General features: G+C 42.3%; 3 protein-coding genes across 13 annotated transcripts in view; 1 reads left to right on the top strand and 2 right to left on the bottom strand.

Annotated features, from left to right (window-relative positions):
- The window catches only part of cep290 (centrosomal protein 290), a 28,759-nt gene extending 25,793 nt beyond the window's left edge, over positions 1-2,966 (top strand). For all 9 annotated transcript variants that reach the window (XM_029434316.1, XM_029434317.1, XM_029434315.1 and 6 more), the window contains 8 exons: positions 62-148; positions 233-397; positions 496-618; positions 777-946; positions 1,116-1,257; positions 1,335-1,408; positions 1,944-2,011; positions 2,175-2,966. In XM_029434316.1, coding sequence (XP_029290176.1) covers positions 62-148; positions 233-397; positions 496-618; positions 777-946; positions 1,116-1,257; positions 1,335-1,408; positions 1,944-2,011; positions 2,175-2,413 — 1,068 coding nt within the window. In that variant the 3' untranslated portion in view covers positions 2,414-2,966. The remainder of the gene's footprint in view (positions 1-61; positions 149-232; positions 398-495; positions 619-776; positions 947-1,115; positions 1,258-1,334; positions 1,409-1,943; positions 2,012-2,174) is intronic.
- rlig1 (RNA 5'-phosphate and 3'-OH ligase 1) lies at positions 2,600-7,712 on the bottom strand. Of its 3 annotated transcripts, none has more exons than XM_029434328.1 (7): positions 7,609-7,712; positions 5,137-5,254; positions 4,873-4,968; positions 4,640-4,756; positions 4,200-4,397; positions 3,428-3,597; positions 2,600-3,347 (listed from the first exon to the last, which is right to left on the bottom strand). In XM_029434328.1, the coding sequence occupies exons 1-7, from the start codon at positions 7,609-7,611 to the stop codon at positions 3,162-3,164; spliced, it is 888 nt and encodes a 295-aa protein (XP_029290188.1). In that variant the 5' UTR covers positions 7,612-7,712; the 3' UTR covers positions 2,600-3,161. The 3 variants fall into 3 exon arrangements, with proteins under 3 accessions (XP_029290188.1, XP_029290186.1, XP_029290185.1); XM_029434326.1 differs by lacking the exon at positions 7,609-7,712 and adding an exon at positions 7,043-7,266 and having other exon boundaries at positions 3,428-3,611; XM_029434325.1 differs by lacking the exon at positions 7,609-7,712 and adding an exon at positions 7,043-7,266.
- On the bottom strand, positions 7,221-12,883 carry lyve1b (lymphatic vessel endothelial hyaluronic receptor 1b). The gene is made up of 6 exons (XM_029434329.1): positions 12,756-12,883; positions 12,073-12,235; positions 9,711-9,850; positions 9,235-9,626; positions 8,114-8,192; positions 7,221-7,823 (listed from the first exon to the last, which is right to left on the bottom strand). The coding sequence occupies exons 1-5, from the start codon at positions 12,832-12,834 to the stop codon at positions 8,145-8,147; spliced, it is 822 nt and encodes a 273-aa protein (XP_029290189.1). The 5' UTR covers positions 12,835-12,883; the 3' UTR covers positions 7,221-7,823; positions 8,114-8,144.
- Positions 12,884-16,000: the final 3,117 nt, after the last annotated feature.

Genomic DNA, 16,000 nt, shown 5'->3' with positions numbered 1-16,000 from the left:
AGAACCCTAAATATTAACGTTAAAGATGCGTTCATGACGACCGTGTCTGTTCTGTCCTCAGAATCAGGTTGCGGACCTGAAGGAGATGTGCGGCGCGCTGAAAAAAGAAAAGTCAGAGATGGAGAAGAAGCTGACGCATATCCGTGGAGTATGAAAACTTTAAGTGTTTTCACACAAACATTGAATCTAATGAGGAACAAAGAAATGTGAGTTGTAATGTCTTCCTCATCAGGCCGGTCACAGCGGTAAAACTGCACCTGAACTGGAGAAGACCATTGGACTGATGAAGAAGGTGGTGGAGAGGGTGCAGAGGGAGAATGAGACTCTAAAGAAATCCAGCGCGTCTTCACATCGACACAAAGCCGACGCCTTGGAGCAAGAAAATGAAAAACTGAAGGTCTTTGACCGCTTCATGTCCCAACGCGTAACAAACATGAACCCATCTGTTCTCTCTCTACACCTCACGGTACAAATATATTGTTGGGTTTTTTTCAGGCTGACTTTGAGAAACTGAAGAGTCAAAGTGAAGCTGAGCTGAGGTCCAAACTTGAATCTAAAACCAGAGGACTGGAGAGAATCGTGATGGAGAATGAGCGTCTACGCAAAGAGATCAAAAGGGTGATCGCACGTGTTTACATTCACGCAGCTCGTTTACGGAAAAGATGTTAGATGTTTCACTTTTATGCAAAGTATTTCTCGTTGTAATGTAAACCTTGTGGATACTTGGTTTCCTCTCTCTTGTCCCGCCTGGATGTGCATGTTTCATGTTGTCGCAGGAAATGGAGTCTGTGGAGCGGCTGAGAGTGAGCAAGGCGAGTCTGGAAGTGAGCGGCGAGAAGCTCGAGGCCGAGCTGGAAGAAACCAAACAAAGACTGCGAGCAGCTCTGTCCAAAGCCATCGCAGAGGGAGCCGACGGCAAGACCTCCAGGGCGTCTGTGGTCACGAGGTTGTTTTTAAATCCACTCATTTCAGTCGGTGTTCAGAACAAATTAAAAAGCTTTACAAATATTAAATAAGTATTCTGAGTTTAGGGATTCAGAACCTCGACCTTGTGTCCTCCACTTCCACACGTTCAGTTCACAGAGTGTGAGCCTGTGCTTGTTTCACATCCGCAGAATGTTTGAGAACAAGATGAAGGAGCTGGAAAAGGATCTTTCCCAGAAGACCTCCACCCTTTCTGACCTCAAGCAGCAGCTGAAGGAGGCGAAGGAGCGCCAGGAGAGAGCTCAGAGCAGCAACCGGCAGCTTGAAGATCAGGTACAGGCTAAATTGGTATTTCAGTCGATAACGGCAGTCTGGTACTGGACGGTCGAATAATGGAGTTTATTTCTTAGGTTGACATGTTGAAAAGATTCCCTGCCGCTGCAAAGACCGGAGCAGGACTCGCCAAGGAGTTCCAGGCCGTGAGGTTCGTTAAAAAGTGCACGGTCAACGAGTAGTAGTGATTATATATTAATATTAGGGCTGGTCATTTTACTGATATCAATATGTATCATGTGCAGGATGTCATATTTCATAATACAGGAAGTCATTAAAAAAATACTATAAAATGTCACAAAATCTTCATAAAGAGTCATTTTATAGTATATATTATATAAAATCATAATATATTATAAAAAACATAAATAAAATCATAAAATCACAATAAAAAACGTTGTGATAAATATACCAGAATAAGGCATTTATAAAATGTCATAGTATATATGTCACATTAATAAAATGTCATGGCTGCGTTTCAGACTACTTTGACCTTCTTGCTCATACTGTATACCCCCTGAGCAATGCATTGTGGGTCAGAATACCCAGAAAGGCAGGATGACTTGCACATTAAATAATAATGAAATGTGTCGTTGGCCATGAAAAGTCTGAACTCCTGGTTTAGATGGTGAATAATAATAATTTCCCGTACTGTGAACTCTACATGTTGTTCGTCTGGTTTTAAGATCGGTCAACACAGAACTGAAACAAAGGCTGAACGAGTGCAGTGACGGCGAGACATCTTCAAAACAAGGTCAGATTTGAGTTCTCTCGTCACCTTTAGTTTTGGGCTAATCCCCGCTTCTCCAGATTATGGCAGATTATGTTGGATCGACCCGTAAACGCTGCTTTAGAGGCGTGAAATGAGCGTGCACGTGACATGTCCTGAAGAATAAATCATGTTGTTGTGTTCTTAGAGCCCGTGAAGCTCCAACACCTTCTACGAGCAGCACAAACGGAGAAAGCACTTCTTCAAGCGGAGGTTGGAAAGCTGAAGAAAGAACTGGAGAACTTTGACCCGACGTTTTTTGAAGAGATTGAAGACTTAAAATATAACTACAACGTGGAGGTGAAGAAGAACATTGTGCTGGAGGAACAGCTGAGGAAGGTGTGCGAGCGCTTCGGTGTCGAGCTGCCCAGCGCGTCCGTCAGTTAACGCCGGGTTACTGTGCCTTTAAGGACGGTCAAAACGACACTAATAGATCTCCAGAGCATCAACTCAACAGTCTCATCCGTGGACATTCAACAACCATAATATTAATATCCAACATTGAATATATATTTTATAATACAAAACCAATATTAAGAAAGCATCACCTGTCCTACAACAAAGAACGCTTCATTTATTATAAACGTTTTATTCATATTAGCCCATATCTCCCATGTACAGGCTACAAACACTTAACTTCCATTAATCTTCCTAATTCCAACATTAACATTGTGCATCCCCACTGATCACATATTTTGGCGCTAGTGTGGGAAAAGTCCAAATTGATGTCCCGCCCTAAAGATCTTAAACATCTGGATTTAGTGGCAGCGTGCTCGCAATCATGAGACAAATCCTGAAAGTTCCTCCAGTGAAGTCGCTCCTGATTGTTTGCTAATGGCGGCTGTTTGTTTGGTGATGTTGCGCACTATGTAGCAGATTTCTTTCTTTGTACATTTGTACAGTTCTGGCATATTTGTCAATAAAGCAGATTTTATACGAATCAGACTGTTAAATATTAATGTTTACATACTCGTCATTTACTGTTTAGCAATGAAAGAGCTGTAACTGTTTACAGAACATCTCAAGTTGCTAAATAAATGTCCAGTTGGTCAGTTCTGCAGCTGCACGCGTCTGTGAAGCAAATCTGGAATCATTGGCACAGAACATCTCCGAAGCTTCGATCGTCTCCGACTGTTCATGAGTCGAACTGGATGTCCGGCAGTCGGCTGAAACGGTGTCCGTTTAGTCTGGAGAAGGATGCGAACAAGTCCTGGCTGCCGCTGTATTCATCCGACGCCCCGCCCACGCGGACGACCACCGGCCGCTCACCGAGGCACGTTTCTCCATCCGGCCACCTGAGCGCCAGGTGATGACGATGAACCTGCCAACACATTGAAGCGTTTCATGTGACGTAATGAAACCTGTGAACTTTTCCTTTTACAGCGTCTGTGAAGTTCCTACTTTAACGAGCGAGCCGTCGCTGCAGTGCCACACGATGCCCTCCACCCGGCCCGCCGGGCTCTCCTGGAACCAGGAGCACAGCTGCTGGAAGTCCACCGGCGGAGGGTTCCTGATCCGAACACTCCCGTGTGACACCAGGCAGTGCACCGGCTGCTTCTTACTCCCGAGTGCTGTGAGGACACAACTTACATTTAAACATTAACGTTTAGAGCTGCGGGTCCCCAGCTGGGCGACTTTATTTATAGCATGAATTCAAATAACTTTTTTATACATTTATCGTAAGATACTGACATTTTATTATTTATCACATACTATAGTCCTCTTTTTTATTTATTTACATACTACACTGACGATAAGACTTTAATAAAGGTATTAAATGTTCTGCATAAACCCTGAAGAGCTGAAGCTCTGCAACAGTTTCACTATTAAAAACACGTTCGAAGAGGAAAGAAATCAACAGGGCGCCATGAAGAACGTCATCACATGGTATTAAATCTTGGCATTTTGAAACAGCGACATGTTTGTGAAGACGTTTTTAGAAGTTAATCTTTGGGATGTTTCAGACTCTTAAAGAGCAACGACGCCACCCTAACCCCTCGCCTTTGTCATTTATACACGGAGTCATGCACAGTGCAGCCACAGTTTTAAGCACAACCTACTAAAGAACCACGATACTGTAAACGCCTCACAAGCCGCCATTTAAAGCACCACGAGCTGCGCAGACGCTCCCTGAAGAGAACGCTTTAAAAAGGAAAAGGCAGAATCTCATCACCATAAGGGTTTCCGTTGACGTTGGTTCCAATGAGCTCCAGCGTTTGTTCCAGGAGGTCGGCCAACGGGACGGCGGCGACTTCAAGCCCGTCTTCATCGTCACCGCTCGGCCTCAGAACAAGAGCCGCCACGACGTCACGATCCAGGACGGAGGAGTGCCAGCAGTACTGTTTGTTGTGCTTCTCAACTGGAACCCAGCCTGAACATTCACAAGAGCCAAATCACTACTTCTGAGGGAAGCACCGTCCACAACACGTGCACCACGTCAGAGTTACGTCTGTCCTTAATGGAACCTGCATGTCGTACATTTAATGTAGAAGTCTGAGTTATAAAAGTGAATCTGTATTTGTGAAGATGCTCTGATCGCAGGACGTCATGCTGTCTGGCTGAGTGTTTGGGATTCTTTACTTTACTTGATGGGTAAGGGTTAAACCTCAGGACCTGGAATGTGTCCGTGTTCATCAGGCACCGGACGTCCGCTGTGATGTTTGACTCTGTGGGCCGGGATCCACGCCTCCGGCACCGCCTTAAAGTCTTCCTCTACGTTCCACGTGAAGCCTGGAAAACAACGCGATCATTCATTTACAGTCAAATATACTGAAACAAACTTTACATATTAACCCGTAAGAGATACAAATCATTACAACATGAACGCTGCTAACGTGTTAAAAGACCTTTGCAGCTCCGGTGAGACCGCTGGTGCTTCCTGAACCTCTTCTCTGCCTGTTTGGTGGGTTTCCTGTCGAGTCGAGCCCACAGGTGAGGTCGCCCTGCAGGACGACAAACACTCAGAGTCTTCTCCACCGCTCAAACTAACTAACGATGAAGGTGACATGCAGAAGTCGCTTTCATGGTTCCTTTTCAAAGAACCGTGATTCTAATATCAAATCCTTCTGCAGCACTTCCACACGAGGGCTTCTATGTTGAGAGTTGCTCACCTTTATAAACTGTAACATAACAACACGTGCCGTCTAGTTTTTCTGTGGCGAGCGCACAATCAACGTTGGCCTCCAGAGAAACAGGGTTCACGTGCTCTGTGGCAACAACCTGGAATTGCTGAAGAGACAAAGATGTTCATTAATAATTACATACATTACATTACAAGTGTTTCCTTTACTCAGCGTTAACATCAGTGTCATGTGGGGACAACACTTAATAAAGCACAATAATGTACAAATAAATCCTCCACATGTTATACATTACCTCATCAGTCCACATGATTTATATATCAAGCAAGGTTGTTCAGTAATTATTTACTTATTCTATTAATTATTTACGTCTATTAAGCAAAATTATAAATATTTGCTGTTTCCAGTTTCTCTAATTTGCTGCAGAAATCGATTAATAATCGGTAGATGCATCGGCAATAAAGATAACATTAACTGTAGTTTACTGTAGTAGCACATGCTCCGTGTACAATAATAATACAACATAAATACCTGATGCGTTTTAAGTCATTTAAAACATTAGCTTCACATTTACCAGCTGCAAAATAATACAATCATGTACACATTGAGAAATATGAAGTGCAGACAATGTCAACATAGCTGAAGGGTTGAGGTGATCATAGTGGTGTATGGAGTGAGTGTCCCCCAGTGCGGTCAGGGTTGGAGGTTCGATCCTCCACCGTGCCCCCCCACTCTGAACCAACACATCAGAGACCACTGCATATAGTTTCTGCTCGTGTCTTTGATGTGCGCCACGGGACACGCTGTTATTCGTCTGTGTCGCATTGAAAACTCTTTGTTTCGCTCTGACAACAATGAGGAGCAGCAGAAACATTGCAGACACCACAGTTTAAAGTGACAACAGCAGAATGTGTCATAGAGAAGAAGAGTCAATACAAAAAGATTAAATAGGGGAGAGGAAACACAGAAACAATGTGGAGGAAGTCCCACTTCCCATCAGCCTCAGAGCAAACACTTCTCTGGAAGATACTGCGAAGCAGAAAGACGCCAAACCTTCAAAACTATATTTGCAAGTATTTGTCTTCATGTGTGTTTTGCTGGAAATCCTCAATTAGTCTTTATTGAAACACCGTGTGTGTGTGTGTGTGTGTGTGTGTGTGTGTGTGTGTGTGTGTGTGTGTGTGTGTGTGTGTGTGTGTGTGTGTGTGTGTGTGTGTGAGTGAGTGAGTGAGTGAGTGAGTGTGTGTGTGTGTGAGTGAGAGATCTCATAAAGCAGTGTTTGTTTTAGTGAATCCTAATAGTTTCTAATATTATTTTTTCAATGTGGTTGAAAATATGCACACGTTACTGTTAATGAGGTTGAAAAGCAGGAATTATTCCGTGCACACAAACACACACAGGGAATAATATATTATTATAATGATGTTATTGATGCACTAATGAGTCATGCATCAATAACACAGCCTACATTATTCAGAAATGGGGTGAGAATACTTGCATGGAGTATATTTTGATTGAATTGTCTGCAGGAGTCTTACTCGTAAAGTATTTCCACACTGTGGTTTTGGTATTTTAAGATCGGAGTATTTCTTCCATCCCTGCCTGACACACAGGGAGGGAAGCAGCACGCGCTACAATACTCACGAGAGGGGGGAATGCGTCAACGTCAAACCCATTAACACGCGCATTAATACATTAGCGCCATGTATACAAAGCTCGTGCTGTTTCTTTAGCAAACACATGCTGTGTTAACCTCCACCCTGGGTCTGGCTCCATGCAGCAGCAGCTGTGTCGTACTGTTTATAAATGGCTCGTGCAGCTTCACTCACCTGACAGTCGTACTGTTTATAAATGGCTCGTGCAGCTTCACTCACCTGACAGCTTCACTCACCTGACAGTCGTACTGTTTATAAATGGCTCGTGCAGCTTCACTCACCTGACAGTCTCGTTTCCTGGACGGTTCCTGCTTCACCTCCGTGAGGAACACGCACGGTATCTTCTGCTGCACGGAGCCCAGACGTCGCATGTTGACGGTAACGTTTATGTTCGCAGCTGAGCAGAGCTGTAATTCCCACGGTGTGTTGTTAGCATGGATGTGAATGAGAGACTTCCGGTCACGTGACATGTTCTTCTTTATTTCTTTTTAGGGTAGCAAACATTTAAATGGCTCATTAGCGCCACAACGCTGTGTGGATGAGGATCTATCTAATTATAATGTGTGTATAAAATTATTTTAATAGTATAATTAGCCACTAAAAAAAAAGGGGATATAGTGAGCAGCACATAATGTATTTAGCAATTTCATTAAAAATATTTTGTAAGATTATATATATAGATATATTAAACACAGGGAAAAACACGGAATAATTCCTGCTTTTCAACCTCATTAACAGTAACTTATTTTCAACCACATTGAAAAGTACAATAACCAAATCAAAGCATTTATAAAACATTTACTGACATGTATCAGGTAACACTGTGTAATCCATTAAACAGAAATACCATGAAGCTACTCTGAAGAGTTTGTTTTGATGTCTGGATTCACACACAGCGTGATTTCACTGGAGTACTTCCTTTCTTCTTCTTCTTCTTCTTCTTCTTCTTCTTCTTCTTCTTCATGTGGACTGGGCAGGTCCTGCTCACTGTCTGTGTGCGTCCACATCTGTGTCTCTGTGTCGTCCTTCTGCTGCCCCTTTGAGCAAAACGGGAAAATATTCCTTTTCCAAAAGAAGAGAAAAAAGCATTTTAGAAACTATATTAGGAATCATAAAAAACAAAAACAAGTTCTTATTAAATGTTCTCTGGTATCAGTGTAATACAAAATAAAGATAGCATTGCTTAAGTTGCACTACAGCGCCAAAGTTTCAAACTCTTTCTCTCCTGCAGGATGAAATCAAATGATCTTTTTCCTTTATTCTTCAAGTAGCCTTTACTGTTTCCAGATCCATGTCATACACGTTTCCTGGAGGGGAGATCTGCTTCAGACTGGTTTGACAACAGGACTCACAGTTTGTAGGACCGCACGACGCCTGCGACTGTCAGGAGCAGAGCGATGACGCCAAGAATGATGAGTGCTGTGGATACATCTGGGGAATAAACAAAAAGGTTTATGGATGAGTCACACAAACTCAGATTTATATGATATAGCTACATGCAGTAAATAAAATCGAGCTGAATTCATAAAAGAAATTCACAACATGGCGTCTAATATTTAACTGCCCAGATCTGCCAGAAATCCTTTATTAGTTCCCACAACGGGGACATTTATCTCGTCACAGCAGAAGAACATGAAGTAAAAAGGCAGAACACAATAATTAAATCGAATAAAACATAATATAAGAACAAATGGTATAAATAAAGTGAGTATTGCACATGGCAGTGATAACTGCACAGCAGTGGTGGAACAGTGCTGTTCTTGGTGTGATGGTCTACCTCTCCATCTCTCCATGTTTGTGTGTTACGCTCTGCAGAGAGCTGCTTGTTGGGCCAAACTCCTCTGAAGAGCGTTAACTTTATCCAAACACTCGTCCTCTCAGCTCGTGCAGTTCGGCATGTTTTGTGTTTCACCACAAACTCGACACACTGGCCTTTAACTTCCTCAAAGAAATAATGGTTCGTCCATTTCTCCTGGAAAGTGCGACATTCTGCATCCTGCTTTCTCTGTCTTACACTCGCCACGCTGCGTTCACTGACGTCAATGACAGTCTTGTTTAATATTGAAGTTTGACATGACGTGACCACGTGATGACACGTTCCGCTCGTGTTGTGTTCAAGGACCCTGACCTTGGCCAGGAAAAACAGTCGCCCGTTTTATTCTCTTGCTGTCCCCACCCTGCACTACAGGAATGCACTACTCTGTTTATTTTATTCAGTGTTTTCTTATGTAGCATAAATGGACTACGAATGCATTCTGTTGTGTGATGTTGTGTTGCAGAATGAGAATAAATGATCCTTTAATTCTTATTCTGCTCCCTAGTGACCAACATGTGATTAATGCAGCTTTAAGTTTGGCATTTCATTTAGGTGAAGTAAACTAAATTGTTTTCAAGAGTTGTAAACTGAATTGTGAACAGAAGGTCACAGCCACGTTAAACGTGATTCTTAAAGTTAACGAAGACGGACACGTACCTCGCAGAGCCACTTTTGCAGAGCTCGTCGGCCGTGGCATCGCTGACTGGGAGGAGAACTGCGAAGCTGGAGGCGTGAACAGAAGGAGAAGATGCAGAACTGACACCTGTGTGTTTTGAGGTGAGAAGGTGAGAAAGAGAAGTAGGGATGTGGGTGGAGAAAGGCTTCAGAGTGGTGGAGGTGGAGGAGACCCTCGTGGAAAGGGTTGTTTTCATGAGGAGAGTGAAAGCTGATGTCTGCTCGGGGGCTTTTGTTGTTGTTGGTTTCCCTGAAGGTGGAGTCTTGCGCGTGGATCTGAGATGAGGTGTGGCAGGTGTCAGTGCTGTCCGTGTGGGGGGGGGGCGCCGAGCTTTGTGCGCTGGTTGTTGGTCTGTTTGTTGTTTTCTCTATATCTGCAAGTGGTGAGGAACAAAACATTTACATTTGACTCAGCTGCATGACAATACACAGTATGCAGAGCGAGGAATTAAGAGTACCTGATGCATTGATGCAGAAGACACCAAACTCTGTATCTGCAGTCGCGTACCACGTCAACACCCCAAGTTTGCCCCTTCCACACTTTCTGTCAGATCTTTGTCGAGGGATGATTGCGATCTGTTCAACAACCCAGCCGTATCTGGTGGAGTAGTTAATAAAGTGCAGATAATAATTGTACAAATGGGTGTCTGTGTGGACCCTTACTTTAAAGACACCAATGTTACACATTACAGGTGTGTACAGGTCTTGGGGTGTACTACTGTTTATGTGAGAAAAGGTTGTGTCAAGCCTTCAGAGGGAGTCGCACAAAATCAGTTGCGGCTGAAAACTATACATTTAAAAATGATTTCTAGTCGCGCTGGATGCAACGCTTCTTCTCTCGACGGCCGCGTCAGCTCTCTCTCAGAAAGATGCTATAAGGACACTCAGCCTGAGACACATTACCAGAACTTTGTAGCCTAGTGGCTCCAGGTTAGGTTAGCCTTCACTAACACAACACACCCAATAACTGTTGCATTGTGGGTAGTGTAGGAGTTCGGTGTACATAGATATATGTGAAGAGACTGTCTGATCACATGTTAAGGTTAATTATTCCTCACAATGATTATTAACAATGATTTACCGTGGTAGGAAAAAGATATATTAAACATTATTTATGTTCTCAATCTATTCAATGTGATATTTGTGTAAATATCTTTATTGACAGTTTTGTATGAGTGAGCACATTAAAAGTCACACCAGTTATATCTTTGTGCAAAGTATGACTTTGAAGAAGGAAATCATTAACTGTCACATCTTCACATCATATCCTGTTTGTACAAACACTAACTGTGGAGATCACATCTGAGCCTTTCTTCTCTTTGAACAGTGTTTTCATTAACATCATGTCACCTCTCAAGACCTCTGCGTCCGGAAAGGCTTTCTTCTTCTTCTTTATTAAATAATGTGCGGCTCTAAATGAAGCTTCTGTTGCTTTCTGTGACCTCTCTTTTCACCGGCCTGGTGAAAAGAGAGGCTGCTGCTCAAAGCTTTAACTCCCGGCTTGTTCTGCCCGCAGTGCTGCAGCTGGGTAGTTAGTTAGTTGGTTAGTTAGGTAGTTAGGTAGTTAGTTAGTTGGTTAGTTAGGTAGGTAGTTAGTTGTTAGTTAGGTAGGTAGTTAGTTAGGTAGGTAGGTAGGTAGTTAGTTAGGTAGGTAGGTAGGTAGTTCGGTAGGTAGGTAGGTAGTTAGGTAGTTAGGTAGGTTAGTTCGGTAGGGTCGGTCGGTAGTTAGGTAGTTCGGTCGGTCGTAGGTATTTTTAGGTAGTGGTCGGTCGTCGGTCGTTCGTTCGTTCGTTTGGTTCGTTCGGTCGGTCGTTCGTTGGTTCGTTCGGTCGTTCGGTGTTCGTTGTTGGTTCGTTCGGTCGGTCGTTCGTTGGTTCGTTCGGTCGTTCGGTCGTTCGTTCGTTGGTTCGTTCGGTCGGTCGTTCGTTTGGTTCGGTCTGGTCGTTCGTTAGGTCGGCGTCGTCGGCGTCGATCGTGGTCGGTCGTTTCGGTCGTCGGTCTGGTAGGTCGGTAGGTAGGTCGGTAGTTAGTTAGTTAGGTAGGTAGTTAGGTATATAGTTAGATAGATATAGATATAGTTGGCTAGCTCTAGGTAGGTAGGTAGGTAGGTAGTTAGTTTTGGTAGGTAGTTAGGTAGGTAGGGTAGTTAGTTTTTGGTCGGTAGGTAGTTAGGTAGGTAGGTAGGTAGGTAGTTAGGTAGGTAGTAGTTAGGTAGGTAGGTAGGTAGGTAGGTATAGTTAGTTAGGTAGGTAGGTAGGTAGTTAGGTAGGTAGGTAGGTAGTTAGTTAGGTAGGTAGTTAGGTGAGACATACACTTTTCTTTCACTGTTGTAAAAAATAATTCTTCCTCCCAATCATTGTGAAAATAGTTTGTTTTCTTTCGCTTTTCTGCCACGTTTAGCGTAAAAAACGCACCTAGCGCCACATCGTAGCTGCTCCCGCTAGCTTGTCTCAGCGAAAAGGGAAATGGAGATTATGGAGACATATATACATAAAACATTTTTGTTTTTTATATTCTATATTCAATATTGTCTTTTTAAAATAAAGAATAATTCAAGTGTTATTGATTTTTTTTAAACAGCAAAACAATTAAATACAAATTTTAGACGGAGCTTCATGGTGACTAGAGCTATTTTTAGAACACGCTCTGCGGGCGACTCACTTGGTCGCCCGCAGGGACCACGTTGGCTACGCCTGGTTTAGATCAATAGAATTGACTCATAAATCATGTCTTTTTCTTTCCTCTTTATAACAGAAATATAATTGGTTGGTTGTAATTTTTCCCCCACACCACAGCAGTCCCCACATGCTCTCAGCCCACTTGCACGTCTCCAGTCCGTGCTTCAGGGCTCGCTCCACCTGGTGTCTGGTCGCTATCGTGACGTTGAGAGACAGACAGGCAGCTCTGGCAGCGGTGAAGTTAAAGGTGTATTCCCCTCCTTCAATAAGCAGGAAGACTCCAGCTGCTCTGTGGGTTTGAGGGACTGCAGACATTTAAAAAGCATGCAGGGACATCAGCATGTCAGACTGAGCGTAGCAAGAGTTCTGTTACTAACAACAATATTTATATAACATATCTTTAGTACATTTAAAGTATCACATCTTATTAACTTAAAGGGTTGCTGTCCTTTTTATAGCACGAGGATTTGGGTTGATTTTGTCATTTCATACTTCCCTTTGACCCACAGTACATACTGTACTTTATACTGAAGTAAATACTCCATAATAGATACGTGCACAGATTAACCCAACAAAAACATGATAATATTATAATTAATAATTGATATTTTACATTTTTTCTTGCATTCTTGAAGCTTTAAGACGTTTACATAAAACAATTAAATATTTTTTTAACGTCAAGTGAAAAGTAACCAAGCAGAATGTAGAAGTTAGAGCGAAAGCGTCCCGAAAATATTCATTCATACATCCATGGATTCGAATTTTTTTCAAATATGCAAAATAAAGATTTAAAATGAAATGTTGCAGTTTGTGCTCTAAACTTACCTTTATTTAGATTGGAGTCGGACGCCAACAAAAAGGCTGCAAAAGACAAAAACAGAGTAAAAAAAACTAATCTTGCCATGTTTTCTATCAAATATAACTGAAGCGGTTGAATGTCAAGAACCAAATAAAGCAAACCAAAAGGGAAAATGCTCAGAACAAAATGTGATGTGGATAAGACACGGAAACAGGAAGCGGAGGTCAAATCTGCTTGACGACCCTTTATGAGATAACAGGCACATACGGGACACCCCTTCACTCTCGGGGTGTTTCAATAAAGACTAATTGAGGATTTCCAGTAAAGGTTCCAGCAGGAGGAGCTTCAACTGTTCTGAGAGAAAGAAATAAAAGATCATCCTCTTGGCATCATTAAAGAGCTGAGCGGTCATATGTGATGGCTGCTTCATGCTCCTCTATCAAGATGGAGCCCGTGCCGCCAAACACACATGAAATATAGTTTTGAAGGTTTGGCGTCTTTCTGCTTCGCAGTATCTTCCAGATAAGTGTTTGCTCTGAGGCTGATGGGAAGTGGGACTTCCTCCACATTGTTTCTGTGTTTCCTCTCCCCTATTTAATCTTTTTGTATTGACTCTTCTTCTCTATGACACATTCTGCTGTTGTCACTTTAAACTGTGGTGTCTGCAATGTTTCTGCTGCTCCTCATTGTTGTCAGAGCGAAACAAAGAGTTTTCAATGCGACACAGACGAATAACAGCGTGTCCCGTGGCGCACATCAAAGACACGAGCAGAAACTATATGCAGTGGTCTCTGATGTGTTGGTTCAGAGTGGGGGGGCACGGTGGAGGATCGAACCTCCAACCCTGACCGCACTGGGGGACACTCACTCCATACACCACTATGATCACCTCAACCCTTCAGCTATGTTGACATTGTCTGCACTTCATATTTCTTAGGGGTCCCACAGAGCCCAATGCTGTAGGTGTACTGCTACGACAACAACTACAAATAATACTTTAAAAGAAAGCAAATCTGTTTGTCTTTGTCCTTCAATACATTCAGTTATTTCTCCATGTGTCCCCTACTGTGAAGTAGAAACACCTGACAATGTGAACAGCAAAGAGAATTGATCCCGCTGAAATGACACAGAGTGAAATCAGATATGCGCGCTCTAACTGCAGTTTACTGGCCGCTTTGTTGGCCTCTAATTCATTTGGATTCAGCTGAATAACTGCTAATATGCAGCATTAAAGCGAAAAATAATAAACTGAAAGGTCCCGAAGGTGTCTCCTCCACTTATAACTCATTTTGAAGCCACTTCTTGAAGAGGAGGGCTGTGGAGAAATGTTACTTTTTACGTTTTAGAAAATATTCAAAGTAGTTGCATGAGAAGATCGATCTGTCATATCTGTTGGTTAAATATGAAGCTACACCCAGCAAACAGTTAGCTTAGCTTAGCATAAAGACTGGAAACAGAGGGAAACAGTTGGCTTAGCTTAGCATAAAGACTGGAAACAGAGGGAAACAGTTAGCTTAGCATAAAGACTGGAAACAGAGGGAAACAGTTGGCTTAGCTTAGCATAAAGACTGGAAACAGAGGGAAACAGTTAGCTTAGCATAAAGACTGGAAACAGAGGGAAACAGTTGGCTTAGCTTAGCATAAAGACTGGAAACAGAGGGAAACAGTTAGCTTAGCATAAAGACTGGAAACAGAGGGAAACAGTTGGCTTAGCTTAGCATAAAGACTGGAAACAGAGGGAAACAGTTAGCTTAGCATAAAGACTGGAAACAGAGGGAAACAGTTGGCTTAGCTTAGCATAAAGACTGGAAACAGAGGGAAACAGTTAGCTTAGCATAAAGACTGGAAACAGAGGAAAACAGTTAGCTTAGCATAAAGACTGGAAACAGAGGGAAACAGTTGGCTTAGCTTAGCATAAAGACTGGAAACAGAGGAAAACAGTTAGCTTAGCATAAAGACTGGAAACAGAGGGAAACAGTTGGCTTAGCTTAGCATAAAGACTGGAAATAGAGGAAAACAGTTAGCTTAGCATAAAGACTGGAAACAGAGGAAAACAGTTAGCTTAGCATAAAGACTGGAAACAGAGGGAAACAGTTGGCTTAGCTTAGCATAAAGACTTGAAACAGAGGGAAACAGTTAGCTTAGCATAAAGACTGGAAACAGAGGGGAACAGTTAGCTTAGCTTAGCATAAAGACGAGAACTAGAAGCAAACAGTTAGCTTAGCTTAGCATAAAGACTGGAAACAGGGGGAAACAGTTAGCGGCCAAACCAGCTGTTAGGAAGTATGTTCAGGGACAACTTTCTTCAGCACGGTGAGGAAAAATGATTTGAAGTGTGTAAACTGTCAAAAAATCTAAATGTTATCCCTTTACTTTACAAATAAATTAATGCATTTTTATTTAAATATTTGCTTTGATTAAAACAAATCTTAGTTTTAATCATATGTTATAAGCTGCTTAGAGCTAGTGTTTGGAAGTTAAACAGGATATAATTCCCTCTCTAATGTCTATTTTGCTCCTTTAAATAACTGTTTATTCAAGTTTCTCACCAAATATTTATTTTACAAGATTACATTTGAACGCATCATGATAGCGATGAGGGCGGGCCTCCTAATTAAGACGTGGAGGGAATAAAAGGTTGAGTTACTCACATATTGGTGGATGTTTGAGACTTTTGTGGGAGGAAATAAGCAATGTTAACAGCTGCATGGATGTCAAAACCTTAATGTTTGATACTGAAGTCAATACTTAATGCTTAATAATCCACATTATGTTCCAGGGAGTCAAACCTTTGGATCAAAAGGCTGCATGCTTCTGTAATCTGTGGAGGAAACTTGACCGTGGGAGAAATAGAGACCTGTTAGCATGAAGAGTAATCCTCTCTGTTGTATTTATCACATGCTGACAGCGAGGATGTTTTGTTCCACTTGCATGACTCCACAGTGCATATCGTGTGAAAAATGTAGCTTCTTTTCTGCTTCGGGCTGCAGCAGGGCTGTAAGGGAGACAGCGGCGTAACACAGAGAGCTGCTGGAGGAGAAACAAGTAGGTCACATTTCACTGGTCGGGTTTTAATTCATCCACAGGGAGAGAAAAGCATCATTTAGTCATTAAAGTGTGATTACTTCCTCCACGCAGCATCATTACAGAAAGTCAACATCCGGGACAGGAGGAGATTGTAAGTTAAAAATGTTTTCTGACTGATCCAAAGCTAATTACAGATTACAAAGAATTCTGTGTCTCTTAGTCGTAACACAGTTTTCAAAATATC

Source organism: Cottoperca gobio, chromosome 6 (genome assembly GCF_900634415.1).
Source record: "Cottoperca gobio chromosome 6, fCotGob3.1, whole genome shotgun sequence".
Lineage (NCBI taxonomy): Eukaryota > Metazoa > Chordata > Actinopteri > Perciformes > Bovichtidae > Cottoperca > Cottoperca gobio.
Note: the sequence above shows the minus strand (reverse complement) of the source record. Positions and strands in the feature narration are given on the sequence as shown.